The 21,246-nt window shown below is 40.7% G+C and overlaps 1 protein-coding gene across 1 annotated transcript; it reads left to right on the top strand.

The window, feature by feature from the left end:
* Positions 1-753: 753 nt before the first annotated feature.
* On the top strand, positions 754-21,071 carry LOC121551418 (NLR family CARD domain-containing protein 3). The gene is made up of 13 exons (XM_041864061.2): positions 754-853; positions 8,710-8,823; positions 8,936-9,049; positions 9,145-9,246; positions 11,117-11,230; positions 11,326-11,427; positions 14,651-14,681; positions 14,902-15,130; positions 15,393-17,169; positions 17,260-17,430; positions 19,085-19,258; positions 19,625-19,671; positions 19,823-21,071. Exons 1-13 carry the CDS (start codon positions 828-830, stop codon positions 20,383-20,385), a joined length of 3,564 nt encoding a protein of 1,187 aa, XP_041719995.2. The 5' UTR covers positions 754-827; the 3' UTR covers positions 20,386-21,071.
* Positions 21,072-21,246: the final 175 nt, after the last annotated feature.

Genomic DNA, 21,246 nt, shown 5'->3' with positions numbered 1-21,246 from the left:
TATGTAAGTGGTGTTAGGGTGGTAAGATTCCCCTTACACTGTATGCTTTGGGTGTCTAGAAAAGTGCCATGCAAATCCAATCAATTATTATTATGAAATGTTTTGCCATCTTCCATAGCTTGAAGACCATGCCTTTGTACAGAGATGGAAACTGCTACAAAATACCAAAAAGGTGGACTGCAAGGCTATGTTAAGTTATATAAATTATTATAGTAAGTGCCTAAGTGGCAAATAAAGTAACAGGGTTAAAGTTTTCATCTTAAATCAGCCAAAAATCTGACAATTTCAACAAACAAACAAAATCTGTGAAATTGTGTACGTTTTACTTGTGGATAAAAAAATAATAATTCTAAAATCAAGATGTCAATTTGTTTGTCTACATTCCATTTTAAAAACAATGCAGCTATTTTGAGTTTAGACAAGTAACTATGAGTAAGGGCAAACATCATGATAAGCTTGCAAGCTGGGTTTGAATAAGACATCCGATTAGAATGGTTGGTTTTATTATTGCTAATAAATAACCATATCATTGATAGATCACTAGATAAAAGAAATGCATGTCTCTCGTCTGCTGGCATACGCGTAATCACACTCGCCCATCTGATTGGTCATTTCCCACGAACCGCAAGCCGGCATATGCGTCATCACACCCCCTCATCTGATTAGTCGATGCCTGCGAATCGTTAGCCAGCATGCTCCCTCATCTGATTGGTCGAGTAGGCTCCCCGTCTGACCTTTTGGGTGTGGCAAATATTGACGACCCTCCTGCTCCTGTCTGCATACCTGTGACTGGCCATGATAATGTGACATCTAAACTGTGATACTTCATGGAGGATCATAGTCATTTGCTCATGTAAGTGTGTCAGTTTTCATTTTCTTTTCAGGGAGTAGCGGGTAACCTACAGATTATTTGGCATATTTTCAGGACTGTAGGCCTACTTAATCCAGTTTTACTGTCTACTACGTCGACAAATTACAAAATCCATCTGGACCTTTGCCATATAGGACCTTCTTGAGTACCCCTGCTGTATGGTATCATAGACCGGCCTTTTTCAAACTGTGTTATGAGTACTACCATGGTAAGCGAGCCAGCTCTGCTGCACCTCCAGGGGGTACTTCAACCTGGACTCAGGTGTAGATGTAACATAGTAAATGTAAATTCGGCACACTCATTTTACATTTACATTTTAGTCATTTAGCAGACGCTCTTATCCAGAGTGACTTACAGTTAATGAGTGCATACATTTTCCATACTCCAATTAGTAAGTTTAGTAATGAGTAATTAGTAATTTTCTACAGTCCAATTAGTAAGCTATGTTATGTATTAATTTGTGGATGTCCATCATCCGTTTTCTATGATATGTTACGAATTGCAATTTGTACGATATGTTACGAATTGAAATTGGTACAATATGTTATGAATTCGCAAATGTATGATATGTTATGCATTCCAATTTGTTGTGGCTAATGTTAGCTATGTGGCTAATGTTAGCTATGTGGCTAATGTTAGCTATGTGGCTAATGTTAGCTATGTGGCTAATGTTAGCTATGTGGCTAATGTTAGCTATGTGGCTAACGTTAGCTATGTGGCTAATGTTAGCTATGTGGCTAACGCTAACGTTAAGGTTAGGGTTAGCTAGTTAACATGCTAAGTAGTTGCAAAGTAGCTAGTAAGTTGTTGAAAAGTTGCTAAAATGCTAAATTTGGCCGTGATGAGATTCGAAGACGCAACCTTTGAGTTGCTAGACGTTCACCTTATACGACTACCCATCCACCCAGATGAACCACTCCATTTTAATTTTTACCTTAAGTAACCTTCTGTCATAGGTAACCATACCAAATGTAACATACAGTATTCAGACCCCTTGACTTTTTCCACATTTTGTTACTTTACAGCCTTTTTTCTTCTCATCAATCTACACACAATACCCCATAATGACAAAGCAAAAACAGGTTTTTCGATTTTTTTGAAAATGTATAACAAAAATGTTACTTTACATAAGTATTCAGACCCTTTACTCAGTACTTTGTTGAAGCACCTTTGGCAGCGATTACAGCCTCAAGTCTTCTTGGGTATGACGCCACAAGTTTGGCACACATGTATTTGGGGAGTTTATCCCATTCTTCTCTGCAGATCCTCTCGAGCTCAGTCAGGTTGGATGGGGTTGGATGGGGAGCGTCGCTGCACAGCTACTTTCAGGTCTCTCCAGAGATGTTCGATCGGGTTCAAGTCCGGGCTCTGGCTGGGCCACTCAAGGACATTCAAAGACTTGTCCCGAAGCCACTCCTGCGTTGTCTTGGCTGTTGGAAGGTGAACCTTCGCCCCAGTCTGAGGTCCTGAGTGCTCTGGAGCAGGTTTTCATCAAGGATCTCTCTGTACATTGATCCGTTCAACTTTTCCTCGATCCTGACTAGTCTCCCAGTCCCTGCCGCTGAAAAACATCCCCACAGTATGATGCTGCCACCACCATGCTTCACCGTAGGGATGGTGCCAGGTTTCCTCCAGACATGGCGCTTGGCATTCAGGCCAAAGAGTTCAATCTTGGTTTCATCAGACCAGAGAATCTTGTTTCTCATGTTATGAGAGTACATTAGGTGCCTTTAAAAAAAAAACTAAAAAGCGGGCTGTCATGTGCCTTTTACTGAAGAGTGGCTTCAGTCTGGCCACTCTACCATAAATACCTGATTGGTGGAGTGCTGCAGAGATGGTTGTCCTTCTGTAAGGTTCTCCCAGCTCCACAGAGAAACTCTGGAGCTCTGTCAGAGTGACCATCGGGTTCTTGGTCACCTCCCTGACCAAGGCCCTTCTCCCCCGATTGCTCAGTTTGGTCGGGCGGCCAGCTCTAGGAAGAGTCTTGGTGGTTCCAAACTTCTTCCATTTAAGAATTATTGAGGCCCTTCCCCAGATTTGTGCCTCGACACAATCCTGTCTCTGAGCTTTACGGACAATTCCTTCGACCTCATGGCTTGGCTTTTGCTCTGACATGCATTGTGAACTGTGGGACCTTATATAGACAGGTGTGTGCCTTTCCAAATCATGTCCAATCAATTGAATTTGCCACAGGTGAACTCCAATCAAGTTGTAGAAACATCTCAAGGATGATCAATGGAAACAGAATGCACCTGAGCTAAATTTCGAGTCTCATAGCAAAGGGTCTGAATACTTATGTAAATAAGGTATTTCTGTTATTTATTTTGAATACATTTGCAAAAATGTCTAAACCTGTTTTTGCTTCATCATTATGGGGTATTGTTTTTAGAGTGATGAGGAAAATGTTTTATTTATTCAATTTTAGAATAAAGGCTGTAACGTAACAAAATGTGGAAAAAGTCAAGGGGTCTGAATACTTTTCAAATGCACTGTATCATACTAATTTAGTGTCCCGGATTTACTTTTAATATGTTACGTCTAGTCTATGAGACACACTGTCAACGTTTGAATTGTGTATGTAGCTGTCATTTTTAGACATAGGCTATTCTATAAATGTATTTGGCTCAATGTGTTGACAATTTAAACAATGCATTCTCACCTCTGTGTCTGGAGTACACACAGACACACACAGTAGAGAGTCTAGAACGCTGATCCAGTCTAACCACTTTAGTCTCTATGGTCACCGTGGCGCACCTCAGTATAGCATGCTCTCCTGCGGTCTTTCTGTCACAGAAATAAAACTATGGGTGCGTTCCTACAGTACATAATGCACTACTTTTGACCAGGCCCTGGTCAAAAGTAGTTTAGTATGTAGGGAATAGGATGCCATTTAGGACAGAGACATTATTTCTCACTTTCTGCCTAGTCTATTACTGCCTCTCACCTATTTATAGGCCCCAACTTGATCGAACTCAGGTCACACCTATGCTAGTTGGTTTATTAAGTTAGAAAAACTTGCCTAGCCAGAGAAGACGACAAGAGGGTTAAACAAAAACATCCTGTGTATTAGGTACACCACCCCATTCACGGTACTAGATGAGTGTACCTAATAGACTGTAGATTGTATTATCAACCAGTAACTATGGTGAAATAATGCAGATCACATTTTCTACACTTTGGCAGTGTTAGTTTAATCAGCTATTGTACAAAATTATATAAAACGCAGGGAAAACTGAATTTGGACTGCAATGGGCCTCTAATCTAACAGTCAACATTCTGAAATACACTATATATACAAAAGTATGTGGACACCCTTCAAATGAGTGGATTCGGCTATTTCCGCCATACCCATGCTGACAGGTGTAAAAAAATCGAGCATACAGCCATGCAATCACCATAGACAAACATTGGCAGCAGAATGGCCTTACTGAAGAGCTCAGTGACTTTCAACATGGCACCGTCATAGGATGCCACCTTTCAAACAAGTCAGTTCGCCAAATTTCTGCCCTGCTAGAGCTTCCCCGGTCAACTAAGTGCTGTTATTGTGAAGTGGAAACGTCAAGGAGCAACAACGGCTCAGCCCCAAAGTGGTAGGCCACACAAGCTCACAGAACAGGACTGCCGAGTGCTGAAGCGTGTAGCGCTCGTTTTTCAACACTCACTACCGAGTTCCAAACTGCCTCTGGAAGCAACGCCAGCACAAGAACTGTTCGTTGGGAGTTTCATGAAATGGGTTTCCATGGTCGTGCACCGCAATTGGACTCAGGAGCAGTGGAATCACGCTTCACCATCTGGCAGTCCGACTGATGAATCTGGGTTTGGCGGATGCCAAGAGAACGCTACCTGCCTGAATGCATAGTGCCAACTGTAAAGTTAGGTGGAGGAGGAATAATGGTCTGGGGCTGTTTTTCATGGTTCGGGCTAGGCCCCTTAGTTCCAGTGAAGGGAAATCTTAACACTACAGCATACAATTCCGTTCTAGACGATTCTGTGCTTCCAACTTTGTGACACCAGTTTGGGGAAGGCCCTTTCCTGTTTCAGCCTGACAATGCCCCGTGCACAAAGCGAGGTCCATACAGAAATGGTTTGTCGAGATCGGTGTGGAAGAACTTGACTGGCCTGCATAGAGCCCAGACCTCAACCCCATCGAACACCTTTGGGATTAATTGGAATGCCGACTGCAAGCCAGGCCTAATCGCCCAACATCAGTGCCCGACCTCATTAATGCTCTTGTGGCTGAATGGAAGCAAGTCCCCGCAGCAATGTTTCAACATCTAGTGGAAAGCCTTCCCAGAAGAGTGGAGGAGGCTGTTATAGCAACAAAGAGGGGACCAACTCCATATTAAAGCCCATGAATTTGGAATGCGATATGTCCACATACTTTTGGGAATGTAGTGTATCTCATCAACCAGCATGGTCTCAAAGCTGGCTAGTCAGAGCATCCCACCTCCGATTGGTTAATACACAGTTCGAGCTGTGTTTTATTTGTATTTTATTCAGTTCTTCATTTGACCTATGTGAGATGCATTGGGTGCATTGCAACGAAGAGGCCGAATTTTACGCGCAGGTAACCTACAGGTTACCGCTGGATTTCTCAACACGATACCAGCGGGAGATTACAATGAGCTAAAATAACCAGAGCTGTTATGGTGTCAAGCCGGCTTGATACTAAACAGCGGAAATGGCATGGGAAATGGTAATTGTCTGCGTTCAGTACTCCTGCCCAATTAACATCCTAACAGAAACAACGATATCGAAAAAGATAACTGGAAGAATGACATATTACAACTGAATTAAAATGATGACAGGAAATGTAGCTTATGTCAATTACGATGATTTATTTAACACGTTTATTTGCAGACAATTACTTAGCCAAATTATGCCTACATCGAGGCTACTCTTCTGCGAAAATATAGTTAGTGAAGACCAACTTGTTATTAATTACCTAATTGTAAATTAAAGTGATATGGATTGCAGCAACATGTGTTGATATACAATTTAAATATAATTATAAATCTGTTTATTTGCATCTGTTTATTTGGTTAAGATAACGACTTCCAAGTAATACGAAACTACTCAACCTACCACATTTCTTTCCAATTCAAACATGGTTTATTTAATAACGTACAATACGCCACAGTAGGCCAACTGGCTTAATTGCTGTAGCCCTGTAAGAAAATATAAAGGATAATTTGAGTGTTTTCAAATTGTTCTACAAATAAATAATCCCCTCTATCCACACATTGGACATGTTACTCTTCACTACCAGCCTAACCACAAATAAAAAACATTAAACAATTATAATATCACTTGTGTAACTTTCAATAAATGTATTAGAATATAATAATTTGATAACAAAATAACACAATCACGATTTAGTTTCAAATGTGTAGCCGTGATCAATGAAATACTTTGTTTCAGTTGTACAGAATGATTGTCAAATAGATAAATCGCCTTTAGTCTCATCAAATAGCATGATTAAATTGTTCCGACGATAATACCACCAGAGGGAAAAAATATTCTTAAATGTTGGCAGCAATCAGGACTAAGAGTAAACCACAACATGCTCTTTAGGGAGAGGTAAATTTGTGGCCTATAATGGTTGCAATTGAGAAACTGTGTGGGTGATTTTACCGCGTATTGATGGTTTAACGAGATCAGATGGCGATAATCTAGTTGCCATCGATGGTTGCAATTGGCCGACTATGCTTTCTCTGTTGGAATAAATGAAACTGTCTATATTCACACAGGCTGCCCAATTTGGATATTTCTTTCCACTAATTGGTATTTTGATCAATCACATCAGATATTTTCACACCAGATCTTTTCCAGAGCTAATCTGATTGGTCAAAATAAAAAAATATCAGAGTTGGGCTGCCTGTCTAAACGCAGCCACTGAGACGCAAACCTATCTCACATTGTACAGTCGTGGTCAAATGTTTTGAAAATGACACAAGTATTGGTCTCCACAAAGTTTGCTGCCTCAGTGTTGATGATGGCAATTTGCATATACTCCAGAATGTCATGAAGAGTGATCCATGAAAATGAACTTAATTCCCCAAAAACATTTCCACTGCATTTCAGCCCTGCCACAAAAGGACCAGCTGCCATCATGTCAGTGATTGTCTCATTAACACAGGTGAGAGTGTTGACGAGGACAAGGCAGGAGATCACTCTGTCATGCTGATTGAGTTAGAATAACAGACTGGAAGCTTTAAAAGGAGGGTGGTGCTTGAAATCATTGTTCTTCCTCTGTCAACCATAGTTACCTGCAAGGAAACACGTGCCGTCATCATTGCTTTGCACAAAAAGGGCTTCACAGGCAAGGATATTGCTGCTAGTAAGATTGCACCTAAATCAACCATTTATCGGATCTTCAAGAACTTCAAGGAGAGAGGTTCAATTGTTGTGAAGAAGGCGTCAGGGCGCCCAAGAAAGTCCAGCAAGCGCCAGGACCGTCTCCTAAAGTTGATTCAGCTGCGGGATCAGGGCACCACCAGTGCAGAACTTGCTCAGGAATGGCAGCAGGCAGGTGTGAGTGCATCTGCACGCACAGTGAGGCGAAATACTTTTGGCGGATGGCCTGGTGTCAAGAAGGGCAGCAAAGAAGCCACTTCTCTCCAGGAAAAACATCAGGGACAGACTGATATTCTGCAAAAGGTACAGGGATTGGACTGCTGAGGACTGGGGTAGAGTCATTTTCTCTGATGAATCCCCTTTCCGATTGTTTTGGCCATCCGGAAAACACCTTGTCCGGAGAAGACAAGGTGAGCGCTACCATCAGTCCTGTGTCATGCCAACCGTAAAGCATCCTGAGACCATTCATGTGTGGGGTTGCTTCTCAGCCAAGGGAGTGGGCTCACTCACAATTTTGAGTAAGAACACAGCCATGAATAAAGAATGGTACCAACACATCCTCAGAGAGCAACTTCTCCCAACCATCCAAGAACAGTTTGGTGATGACCAATACCGTTTCCAGCATGATGGAGCACCTTGCCATAAGGCAAAAGTGATAACTAAGTGGCTCGGGGAACAAAACATCAACATTTTGGGTCCATGGCCAGGAAACTCCCCAGACCTTAATCCCATTGAGAACTTGTGGTCGATCCTCAAGAGGCGGGTGGACAAACAAAAACCCACAACTTCTGACAAACTCCAAGCATTGATTATGCAAGAATGTGCTGCCATCAGTCAGGATGTGGCCCAGAAGTTAATTGACAGCATGCCAGGGCGGATTGCAGAGGTCTTGAAAAAGAAGGGTCAACACTGCAAATATTGACTCTTTGCATAAACTGAATGTCATTGTCAATAAAAGCCTTTGACACTGATGGAATGCTTGTAATTATACTTCAGTGTACCATAGTAACTACTGACATAAAGATCTAAGAACACTGAAGCAGCAAACTTTGTGGAGACCAATACTTGTGTCATTCTCAACTTTTGACCACGACTGTAGTGTGTTTGACATTTAAAGGTAATTTCCAATTGAGCCAGCAAATGCAGCTTATACCGTTAATGCAATCTCCGCAAGCCAGGAACATTGCCTTTTTAAAAGGCACATTGTTGACAGCGCTATTGGATTGAATCCCGGCCTCAGTGATATGAGCAGCATTGTGAAACAAAAATGTTGAAGAGTAAACCCTACACGAGGCCTACTTGGGAACACCCACAGAGAGCATCTGCGCATGCACAGGAGTTCTCATCACTCTGCTTAACATGATAGCTGCGTGACATCAATAGCCTCTTGTTTCGTGCTCTTTGTTGTTGTGGAAGTCTGTCAAATGCTACTTCTAAAATTCTAACTTTTGAAATGCTCTTTTCATATGCTTTTCTTGTAGGGTGCAACAAGAGAGACCAGGCTCGCCCATGTCAAGCTCTGGGTCAATCAAGAGTGATAAGTCAATGAATCACACTATTAACTTAAATGATGCTGCTGTCAATACCGATGAGAAGTGAGGAATTTATTTGTGGTAATCTTATTGGCAGCATTATGAAACGTATAATCGATTTAATCAGATACACATAGCCTGTAAGATTAGTCATTTCATATTGGGTTATTTACAGGGTTCAGCAAGAGAGACCAGACTCGCCCGTGCCCAGCTGTATGTCACTAAAGAGTGATAATTCAATGTATAAAATAATCAACTTCAAACATGGCGCTGTCAATACAGATGAGAAGTGAGGACTTTGCTTGTTATATTTTTTTAAACTTTTCATCACTGTATAGGAAGAGCCCATTATAAGCTGACCAGTCCATGTTTGGTTATTTACAGGGTCCAAGACTCACCTATGACTAGCTGTATGGCCATGGAGAGTGCTAGTTCAATGGATCATACAACATATTCAATGAAGGGGGCAAACTTAACTGATCAAAAGTAAGTTTCTTATTTTAGAATCTTAATATGCGATGAAGGGACTGGCCATTGGTTTGCAATGTTCATGGCAACAATACATGCTAGAGTATTGTGGCAAACGGAGGGAATGCTACCAGTAACTTTCAAAATTTTGTAAACTTTCAGAGATTTTAGGTAATTTTCATAACATGTATAAAATAAGATGTTTTTAAATATGAAATATCAAATGACAAAGCTGTAAAACATTATCCAAAATATAACCCATCAACTTAGTGAATACCGTTGGTGTTTTAATATGAGGGTTTCGGCATGGAATATCCTTTATTTTTACATGCTTTTATTTATTTTACTACATCAATATGTCTTTGCTGTAATTGTTTTGTTGATTAGATGCTATTTCCATAAATTAGCATATTCTATATTGAACCACATGGTCTCTCCACTAGAAACTGATGGACAATATGGACACATACAGTACCAGTCAAAAGTTTGGACACACCTACTCATTCAAGGGTTTTCCTTTATTTTTTACATTGTAGAATAATATTGAAGACATCAAAACTATGAAATAACACATATGGAATCATGCAGTAACCAAAAAAGTGTTAAACAACACTTGTTGGTCTCCGCATGTGTAGTTCCCACCGTAAAGCATGGAGGAGGAGGTGTTACGGTGTGGGTTGCTTTGCTGGTGACACTGTCTGTGATTTATTTAGAATTCAAGGCACACTTAACCAGCATGGCTACCACAGCATTCTGCAGCGATACGCCATCCCATCTGGTTTGGGCTTAGTGGGACTATCATTTGTTTTTCAACAGGACAATGACCCAACACACCTCCAGGCTGTATAAGGGCTATTTTACCAAGAAGGAGAGTGATGGAGTGCTGCATCAGATGACATGGCCTCCACAATCCCCCGACCTCAACCCAATTGAGATGGTTTGGGATGAGTCGGACAGCAGAGTGAAGGAAAAGCAGCCAACAAGTGTTCAGCATATGTGGGAACTCCTTCAAGACTGTTGGAAAAGCATTCCTTATGAAGCTGGTTGAGAGAATGCCAAGAGTGTGCAAAGCTGTCATCAAGGCAACGGGTGGCTACTTTGAAGAATCTCAAATAATATACTTTTTTGGTTACTACATGATTCCATATGTGTTATTTCATAGTTTTAATGTCTTCACTATTGTTCTACAATGTATAAAATAGTAAAAATAAAGAAAAATGAATAGGTGTGTCAACTTTTGACTGGTACTGTATTTATAATTTTTTATTACCTACGTTTTCTATCACGATTTAGTTTCAAATGTCAAATGTGATTTGCCTTGATAAACAAGGAAATTAAAAACTTTATTTCAGTTGTAAATGGTTAAATCGCCCTTAGCCGCCTCAAATAGCAGGATTAAATTGTTCAGATTATAATACCCACCAGAGGGTGAAATATTCATGTTTTTTTTTGGAAGCAAACAAGACTAGGTAAATCGGTGGCCTATAATGGTTGCAATTGAGATGAGCTGTGCGGGTGATTTTAGCGTTCATTGATGATTTAACGAGAGATCAGCTGGCGGTAATCTAGTGGCCACCGATGGTTGCAATTGGCCCATTATGTTTTCTCTGTTGGAATTAGTTGAATCGAGACTTCTGTATTACAAAAATATTGAAGAGTAAACCCGACACGAGGCCTGCTTGTGAACACCCACAGAGAGCATCTGCGCATGCATAAGAGTTCTCTTCAATTTGCTCAAAGTGATAGCTGCGTGACATCAACAGCAGAGGAGATTGGCCTCTCGTTTCATGCTCTTTATTTTTGTGGAAGTCTGCCGATAATGCTACTTCTAAAATGTGCATTGCTTAGTCTACCTTTTAAATGCTGTTTTCCTATGCTTTTCTTGTAGGGTCCAACAAGAGAGACCAGACTCGCCCGTGCCCAGCTGTATGTCACTAAAGAGTGATACTTCAATGTATAAAATAATCAACTTCAAACATGGCGCTGTCAATACAGATGAGAAGTGAGGACTTTGCTTGTTATATTTTTTTAAACTTTTCATCACTGTATAGGAAGAGCCCATTATAAGCTGACCAGTCCATGTTTGGTTATTTACAGGGTCCAAGACTCTCCTATGACTAGCTGTATGGCCATGGAGAGTGCTAGTTCAATGGATCATACAACATATTCAATGAAGGGGGCAAACTTAACTGATCAAAAGTAAGTTTCTTATTTTAGAATCTTAATATGCGATGAAGGGACTGGCCATTGGTTTGCAATGTTCATGGCAACAATACATGCTGGAGTATTGTGGCAAACGGAGGGAATGTTACCAGTAAGTTTCGAAAAATTTTAAACTTTCAGAGATTTTAGGTAATTTTCATAACATGTATAAAATAAGATGTTTTAAATATGAAATATCAAATGACAAAGCTGTAAAACATTATCCAAAATATAACCCATCAACTTAGTGAATACCGTTGGTGTTTTAATATGAGGGTTTCGGCATGGAATATCCTTTACAGTGTATTCGGAAAGTATTCACATTTTGTTACGTTACAGCCTTATTCTAAAATTGATTAAATTAAACATTTTCTTCATCAATCTACACACAATACCCTATAATGTATTGTGCAAATGTATTGAAAATAAAAAACTGTAATAGCTTATTTACATAAGTATTCAGACCCTTTGCTATGAGACTCGAAATTGAGCTCAGGTGAATCCTGTTTCCATTGATCATTCTTGAGATGTTTCTACAACTCGATTGGAGTCCACCTGTGGTAAATTACATTGATTGGACATTATTTGGAAAGGCACACACCTGTCTATATAAGGCCCCACAGTTGACAGTGCATGTCAGAGCAAAAACCAAGCCATGAGGTCGAAGGAAGCCATAAGGTCTGTAGAGCTCAGAGACAGGATTGTGTCAAGGCACAGATCTGGGGAAGGGTACCAAAACATTTCTGCAACATTGAAGGTCCCCAAGAACACAGTGGCCTCCATCATTCTTAAATTGAAGAAGTTTCAAACCACCAAGACTCTTCCTAGAGCTGGCCGCCCGGCCAATCTGAACTATCAGTGGAGAAGGGCCTTGGTCAGGGAGGTGACCAAGAACCCGATGGTCACTCTGACAGAGCTTCCGAGTTCCTCTGTGGAGATGAGAGAACCTTCCAGAAGGACAACCATCTCTGCAGCACTCCACCAATCAGACCTTTATGGTAGAGTAGCCAGACGGAAGCCACTCCTCAGTAAAAGGCACATGACAGCCCGCTTAGAGTTTGCCAAAAGGCACCTAAAGGACTCTCAGACCATGAGAAACAAGATTATCTGGTCTGATGAAACCAAGATTGAACTCTTTGGCCTGAATGCCAAGCATCACGTCTAGAGGAAACCTGGCACCATCACTACAGTGAAGCATGGTGGTGGCAGCATCATGCTGTGGGGATGTTTTTCAGTGGCAGGGACTGGGAGACTACTCAGGATCGAGGGAAAGATGAACGGAGCAATGTACAGAGAGATCCTTGATGAAAACCTGCTCCAGAGCGCTCAGGACCTCAGACTGGGGCGAAGGTTCACCTTCCAACAGGACAATGACCCTAATCACACTGTCAAGACAAAGCAGAAGTGGCTTCGGGACAAGTCTCTGAATGTCCTTGAGTGGCCCAGCCAGAGCCCGGACTTGAACCCGATCGAACATCTCTAGAGAGACCTGAAAATAGCTGTGCAGCGACGCTCCCCATCCAACCTGACAGAGCTTGAGAGGATCTGCAGAGAAGAATGGGAGAAACTCACAAATACAGGTGTACCGAGCTTGTAGCGTCATACCCAAGAAGACTCGAGGCTGTAATTGCTGCCAAAGTGCTTCGACAAAGTACTGAGTAAAGGGTCTGAATACTTATGTAAATGTGATATTTCATATTTTTTTTTTTTATACATTTGCTAAAATAAAAACAGTTTTTGCTTTGTCATTATGGGGTATTGTGTGTAGGTTGATGACGAAAAAAACAATTGAATCCATTTTAGAATAAGGCTGTAACGTAACAATGTAGAAAAAGTGAAGGGGTCTGAAGACTTTCCGAATGCACTGTATATTTTGATAAGCTTTTATTTACTACATTAATATGTCTTTGCTGTAAATATTTTGTGGCCGAACTGGTGGCAGTCGTGAGGAAAGTCAATATTTGGAAGAGTTGCAGAGGTAATTGCAAATTATGTCATCGTTGATTAGATGCTGTTTCCATTAATTAGGCTATTTTCTCTTGACCCATATGGTCTATCCACTAGAAACTAATGGACAATATGGACACACAGTGAGTATACGAAACATTAAGGATGCCTGCTCTTTCCATGACAGACTGACCAGGTGAATCCAGGTGAAAGCTATGATCCCTTATTGATGTCACTTGTTAAATCCACTTCAATCAGTGTAGATGAAGGGGAGGAGACAGGTTAAAGGAGGATTTTTAAGCCTTGAGACAGTTGAGACATGGATTGTTTATGTGTGCTATTCAGAGGGTGAATGGGCAAGACAAAATATTTAAGTGCCTTTGAACAGGTTATGGTAGTAGGTGCCAGGCACACCGGTTTGTGTCAAGAACTGCAACGTTGCTGGGTATTTCACGCTCAACAGTTTCCTGTGTGCATCAAGAATTGTCCGCACTCTTAGAAATAAGGGTTCCAAAATGGTTCTTCGGCTGTCCCGATAGGAGAACCCTTTTTGGTTCCTGGTAGAACCATTTTGGGCTCCATGTAGAATCCTCTCTGGAAAGGGTTCTACATGGAACCCAAAATGGTTCTACATGGAACCCAAAATGGTTCTACATGGAACCCAAAAGGGTTCTTCAAAGGGTTATCCTATGGGGACAGCCAAATAACCCTTTTAGATTCTAGATGGCACCTTTTTTTCTAAGAGTGCACCACCCAAAGGACATCCAGCCAACTTGACACAACTGTGGGAAGCATTTGCGTCAATATGGGCTAGCATCCCTGTGGAATGCTTTCGACACCTTGTAGAGTCCATTCCCTGACGAATTGAGGCTGTTCTGAGGGCGAAAGGGGAGATGCAACTCAATATTAGGAAGGTGTTCCTAATGTTTGGTATACTTAGTGTATATGAAGATTAAGAAAATATATTTTATATGAGTACATTTTTAAAAGGTTATTCAAGTATAAATTACTTATAAATGTATTATTAAAACTTGTAAATTAAATTAATAGATTCATAGATTGCCAAGAATGACAGTAAATTACGGTAACTTTGGTAAATTACTGGTAATTTTGCAACCCTACAGGAGGCTTAAATGTACTTAATTTTTTCCCCAATTGTTATTCACGGTGTCCTGTGATCACATTCACTTTTATAGCTTGTTAGCAATTTAAAAGTACGTTACTTTTGAATAAAAACACTGAATGGAATTAATCAAATGTGCTTTACTCACAGGGACAAAATTGACCTGTCTCCCATTCTCCAGGTATGTACCGGAGTGTTTTTTTTAGAACTCTATAATTTTTGGGGGTATTGGGTTTGCCCACCAGACATTCACTTTTAACTCTAGCCTACTTATCTTATCTACTGTACCCTTTCTCATCTACCTGTCTACTTCACTCCCGCTATTCAATAATAAGATGCTTACTACCCACTAAAATATTTCTGTTGTTTTATTATAATATTGATGATTGTGCTGTTTTCAGAGGCTTCAAGACAGTGTTCTCAAGTTCTGGTTGGATGAGATGAAGACTTTCAAAAGGGATCTAAGTCAGGAATACCCACACCAATTTGATAGTAATCTGGAAAATAGTAATGTCCTGAATGATGTTACGATGATGCTACAGAAATGTGCCAGAAAAGGAGCTTTAAAGATCACACTGCACTCTCTACGGAATTCCAACCAGGAATCGCTTGCTCGCACAGTGGAGGAAAGTAAGTTGTTAAAGCGATCATATCAGTAGAAATGTGAAGGACAGTACAGATGTTTCCCAGACTATCAGTCAAGAGGGTCCAGGTGGTTAGTGGAACTAAGAAAACATTTCCTTTCATGGCTGTGTTGTAGTTTATCTTACCCTGGTCTGAGTTGTTCCGTGACTGAATGCCCAGTCTGCACTGTCATTTGCTGAGCCCCTGTTCTATCACTGACATGTCTGAAAGACATGAGCATTCTGTGTATGTTTTGTTTTCTCCTCAGGTGAAGTATTAAGGACGTGTCAAGAAAAACTCAAATCGAGTCTCAGGATTAAGTCTGAATATGTGTTTGAGGGTCTCCCAAAGCAAGGATGTCCAACACTTCTAAATGATATCTACACAGATATGTACATCACTGAGGGTGGTAGAGGAGAGGTTGAAGATGAACATGAGGTAGGACAGATTGTGTCCAAGAGAGCAGCAACACAAGAGACTGTGATCAAAAGTAATGACATCTTTAACCTATTACCTGGACAAGAGGGAGCTGTCCGGACAGTGCTGACAAAGGGAATTGCTGGAATTGGAAAAACTATCTCTGTGCAAAAGGTCATATTGGACTGGGCTGAAGGAAAGGCAAATCAGGACATTTGTTTCATACTTGCCCTTCCATTTCGTGAGCTGAATCTGATCAAACACAAAGATTACAGCTTGATTCAGATTATTCACAATTTCTTCCCAGAGATGCAAGAGTTCAAATGTATTGACAGTGATCAGAACAAAGTTTTGTTAATCTTCGATGGTCTGGATGAGTGTCGACTTCCTCTAGACTTCCAGAACAATGAAACATGTTGTGATGCCCATGAGTCAGTTTCAGTGGATGTGGTGCTGACAAACCTCATCAAGGGAAATCTGCTTCCCTCTGCTCTCCTCTGGATAACCACACGACCTGCAGCTGCCAATCGCATCCCACCTGAATGCTTTGACAGGGTGACAGAGGTGAGAGGGTTCAATGACCAACAGAAGGAAGAGTACTTAATCAAGAAAATCCTTGATAAGAGTCTGGCTAGCAGAATTACTACACACATGAAGTCATCAAGGAGCCTCTACATCTTGTGCCACATACCAGTGATCTGTTGGATTGTAGCCACTGTTCTACAGGGACTTTTGGTTGAAGCATGTAGCGAAGAAATTCCCTGCACTTTGACACAGATGTACTCTAATTTAGTGGCCCTTCAACTACGAATGAAGAGCAAGAGGTCCCAAAGCACTAACCAGTCCAAGTCAGAGGATGACATCATTCAGAAACTGGGGAAGTTAGCTTTCCAACAGCTGGAGACTGGAAATCTTGTATTCTACGAAGAGGACCTGAAAGAGATCGGCATCGATGTCAGTGAAGCGTCAGAGTACTGTAGTTGGTTTACGGAGATCTTTAAGGAAAAATCTGTTCTGCACCAAAAGAGGATATTCTACTTTGTGCATCTGAGTGTTCAAGAGTTCCTGGCTGCTTTGTTTGTGTTTCTGACGTTTCAAAGAAGTGGCAAAAACCTACTGGACAAATCGCTACTTGCTAGGTTGTCATTGAAAGGACGATCTTCGATGAACTTGTACAAGAGTGCAGTGGACCGAGCCTTACAGAGTCAGAATGGACACCTGGACCTTTTCCTTCGCTTCCTTCTGGGCCTCTCACTGGAGTCAAATCAGGCTGTCTTAAAGGGCTTTATGACACAAACACAGGCAGGAACCAGCTCAGAGGACATTCAGAGAACAGTGCAGTACATTAAGGAGAAGATCAGAGAGTATCCCTCTCCACAGAGGTGCATCAATCTTTTCCACTGCCTGAATGAACTTAATGACAAAACCCTAGTGCAGGAGATCCAAAGTTACCTGAGCTTAGGTTCCCTACAAGGAAGGAACCTTACACCTACACAGTGGTCGGCTCTGGCCTTTGTGTTGCTGACTTCACAGGAGGACCTGGATGTGTTTGACCTGAAGAAGTACGTCCAATCTGATGGAGGGCTTTTGAGGCTGCTTCCAGTGGTGAGGTTATCAAAAATAGCAAGGTTAGTACCAGTCTGAGTACTTTGATAATGCATTTTTTTGCTAAATAAACTATAGTCATAACTGAGATACAAGGCCCCTCACATCTACAGGTTGGATGGTTGCAACCTTACTGACAAATGCTGTGAGGCCTTGGCCTCTGTCATGGGCTCAAGCTCTAGTCTAGTAGAGCTGGACCTAAGTGACAACAACCTGCAGGATTCAGGAGTGAAGCTCCTTTCCAAAGGACTGGGGAATCCACACTGTAAGCTGGAGATACTTCGGTGAGTTCTGTGCATGTATAGTCAGGTCTATAATTATTGGCACCCTTGATAAAGATGAATAAAAAATCTGTGCCACTGACTTTAATTCTAGTTTGTCTACAAATTAATAATTGATATGCTGGATTTACAGTACCAGTCAAAAGTTTGGACACACCTACTCATTCAAGGGTTTTTCTTTATTTTTACATTGTAGAATAATAGTGAAGACATCAACACTATGAAATAACACATATGGAATCATGTAGTAACCAAAAAAGTGTTAAACAAATCAAAATATATTTTATATTTGAGATTCTTCAAATAGCCACCCTTTGCCTTTGACAGCTTTGCACACTCTTGGCATTCTCTCAATCAGCTTCACCTGGAATGCTTTTCCAACAGTCTTGAAGGAGTTCCCACATATGCTGAACACTTGTTGGCTGCTTTTCCTTCACTCTGCCGTCCGACTCATCCCAAACCATCTCAATTGAGTTGAGGTCGGGGGATTGTGGAGGCCAGGTCATCTGATGCAGCACTCATCACAATTCAATATTACTTTTTGGAATACAGTAAATAGCTTAAAGTTATCTTATAAACTAATATAATTTTCAACCTTAAAATCAGTAACACATCCATAGCCACATTGAGGTTACTGTAACTTTAAATGTCTTCTTAGGTAATCATATAAAGCGTGTATGTCCAAAATTGCATGCATAGGTCGTCTCAGGTCTGTGGAGATCTCAGGTCTCAGGTCTGTGGAGATCTTAACAATTGTAATAATCTGCACAGAATCTCAAATGGCATTGATCACTTGCACCATGTAGCCTACTTGTAATGTAATCTCAAATCAAATCAAATGTTATTTGCCACATGCGCCAAATACAACAGGTGTAGACCTTACAGTGAAATGCTTACTTACAAACCCATAACCAACAATGCAGTTTTAAGAAAAAAAATGTTAAGTAAAAAATAAATATAATGAAAGCGCAGCAGTAAAATAAAATAACAGTAGGGAGGCTATATACAGGGGGTACCGGTACAGAGTCAAATGTGCGGGTTCACCGGTTAGTGAAATCTCAACTGCAATCCAGGTCATTTGGTTCTGCTATTAGATGAAGCACAGTGATAACACATTAATCTGTTGCATAAATTAACAAAATATCTGACATTGTATTCCCATTTGAAATTTTCTGTGCTTTTTAAATGGTTGAAAGTGCAGTGATAGACAATTGGGTGACCTCTAAACCAAAGACATTGTTTTTCCATTGGAATTTGGTTGTGCTTTTAGATGGTTTAAAGCATAGTGATAACGCATTGGAAATTCAACTCACTTTTGGCAGACCTTTTGAGTGGGTGAATAAAGGTTGAAATCTCATTGATCAACGTCGCTACCAAATATTACCCAAATTTCCACGTTGAAATTACGTGGTGTGTCCAATGGGAAAGGTCCATTTCGGCAGCGCAAGTGGCGAGATTGCAGGCAGAGGTTTCACAAATCCCCACTGCTACACATTCACTATTTTTCATTTACATTTTTGCCAAGGTTGAGGACCAAATTAGTAAGCGATCTGTGCTTTAGCATGTGAAACAAAGGTTGCTTATTTTTGCTCTTCAGTGAAAATGTCTGGCCCTCAACCTCCTTAATACCTTTCATCCTCCCAACATTTTTATGCAGGCTCTCACTATGTGGAATTACAGACGAGGGCTGTGTTTCCCTAGCCATGGCTTTGAGTTCAAACCCAACACACCTTAAAGAGCTGGATCTGAGCTTCAACTATCCAGAGGAATCAGGGGTAGAGCAGCTATCTGCTGTACTGGAGGATCCACACTGTAAACTAGAGGCACTGAGGTGAGTTATGCCTCATCTGCATTAATCTTTTAGGGAATAAACAGTTTGCGCTAAAATAATATTGGAGTAATCACTTAAACATGTTGAGCACAAGTAAGTGACATAGTGTCAAACAAAACCATACAATAAGTTAGTACTCTCTCGATACGGAAGGTATTTAAAAACACGTTAATGTATATAGAGCAGTGATCATAATTTAGTTGTTTGACTGTTGCATTCTAAACGCATTTCAAAATGTGATGAAGTGAATTGTTAAAATAAAAGTGCTCTGGTTAAAAAATTGCAGTAATACCAATTTTATCAACACATTTGCCACAAAAACTGCATGTAGAATATATGCTCACAGTTCTGGTTTCCACCCTTCAGCATTGACCGTCTTGGATCAAGCAGGGAGAAATGGAGGCTCTTGAAATGTAAGCTATGTTGTAACAAATGTATTGTTTTATCTGTGGTGGTTTTAATTCTGTGAATCAAGGCTCTACCAGCCAGCGAACTCTCTCTGCCTCCAAATCTGTAAACAGATTGGAACTCCAGTCCTTCCTAACCCCTCTCTTTCATGTACAGATGCATGCCAGCTTACACTAGATTCAAACACCGCAAACAAAATGCTGCGAATAAGTGAAGATGGAAGAAACGTTGAGAATACAAGGGAGGTGCAGCTATACGCCGATCACCCTGACAGATTCAGCCTGGCAAATGTACAAGTGCTGTGTGGAGAGGGTCTTTCTGATCGCTGCTACTGGGAAGTTGAATTTGGTAGTAAAAAAACGAAGATTGCAGCAACATATAGAGGGATTCCCAAGATGGAGGAAGGGTACAAAAGTTGGTTAGGCTGGAATGAAATGTCATGGAGTTGGTACTGCACAGATGGAGGTTTCTCAGCAAGACACAATAGAAAAAGGACTCCAGTTTGTGCCCCTCCCACAGATTCTAACCGGGTGGGAGTGTATATGGACTGGCCTGCTGGCACTCTGACTCTGTATAGTGTCACCTCTGACATGGTGACTCTCCTGCACACATTTTACACCTCTTTCACTGAGCCCATCTACCCTGCATTTTCTGTAGTTGACACACTTTGCCTCTGTCCCATAGAAACTCCCTATGAGAGACATGAATATGCCCAATAACGAGCCAGTTAGGGTCTCCTCACATATACTTTGGTACCCTGATCTTTGTGTGTTTGTGAGAACTACAAAAAAATGTTTTCATAAGAGCTGGAAGTAACTTTTCAGGATGCACGTCACAGGAAGCACTTTATATATAACATTATCATGCTTGTTTGTATAGGTGACGTTACATTTCATGTACAGAATATGGGGAAAAATGGGTATTGTTTTGTATTTTATACTTTGTCAATGTAGATTTGATATGAACATTTATATTTATAGATTTTATACTCTTGTCAATGTTAATTTCAATATATATTCATATGGAAATGTATTAATTAGAAGTGGATGTATTTTATCCAAAAGTTTAAATCAATGTGACAACCTACAGTATATTGTCCAACTGTTGATGCAGTGTTGAACAGTATAATATTGAGATGTTGCATACTGCTGTTTAATCTCAAACAAATTGTGTGGGTGTGTGTGGTAGCAGTCTGTCACAAAATAATGAATTTAGATCAATATCCTTGACACCTTAATTAGCAAAACAGGCTGATAATTTTGCCACAGATTGGATGCTAGATATTCCATGTAGACTTGATTTGATAGGTGTATTCGTATAATTGCAAGGTAGGTAACGAGTGGAGGACAGAGGAGCCTCTTAAAGAAGAAGTTACAGGTCTGTGAGAGCCAGAAATCTTGCTTGTTTGTAGGTGACCAAATACTTATTTTCCACCATAATTTGCAAATAAATTCATTAAAAATCCTACAAATGTGATTTTCTGGAATTAATTTCCCTCAATTTGTCTGTCATAGTTGACGTGTACCTATGATGAAAATTACAGGCCTCTCATCTTTTTAAGTGGGAGAACTTGCACAATT

This window comes from Coregonus clupeaformis, unplaced genomic scaffold (assembly GCF_020615455.1).
Source record: "Coregonus clupeaformis isolate EN_2021a unplaced genomic scaffold, ASM2061545v1 scaf0313, whole genome shotgun sequence".
NCBI classification, from domain to species: Eukaryota; Metazoa; Chordata; class Actinopteri; order Salmoniformes; family Salmonidae; genus Coregonus; species Coregonus clupeaformis.
This window is presented reverse-complemented; position numbering and strand designations above follow the sequence as displayed.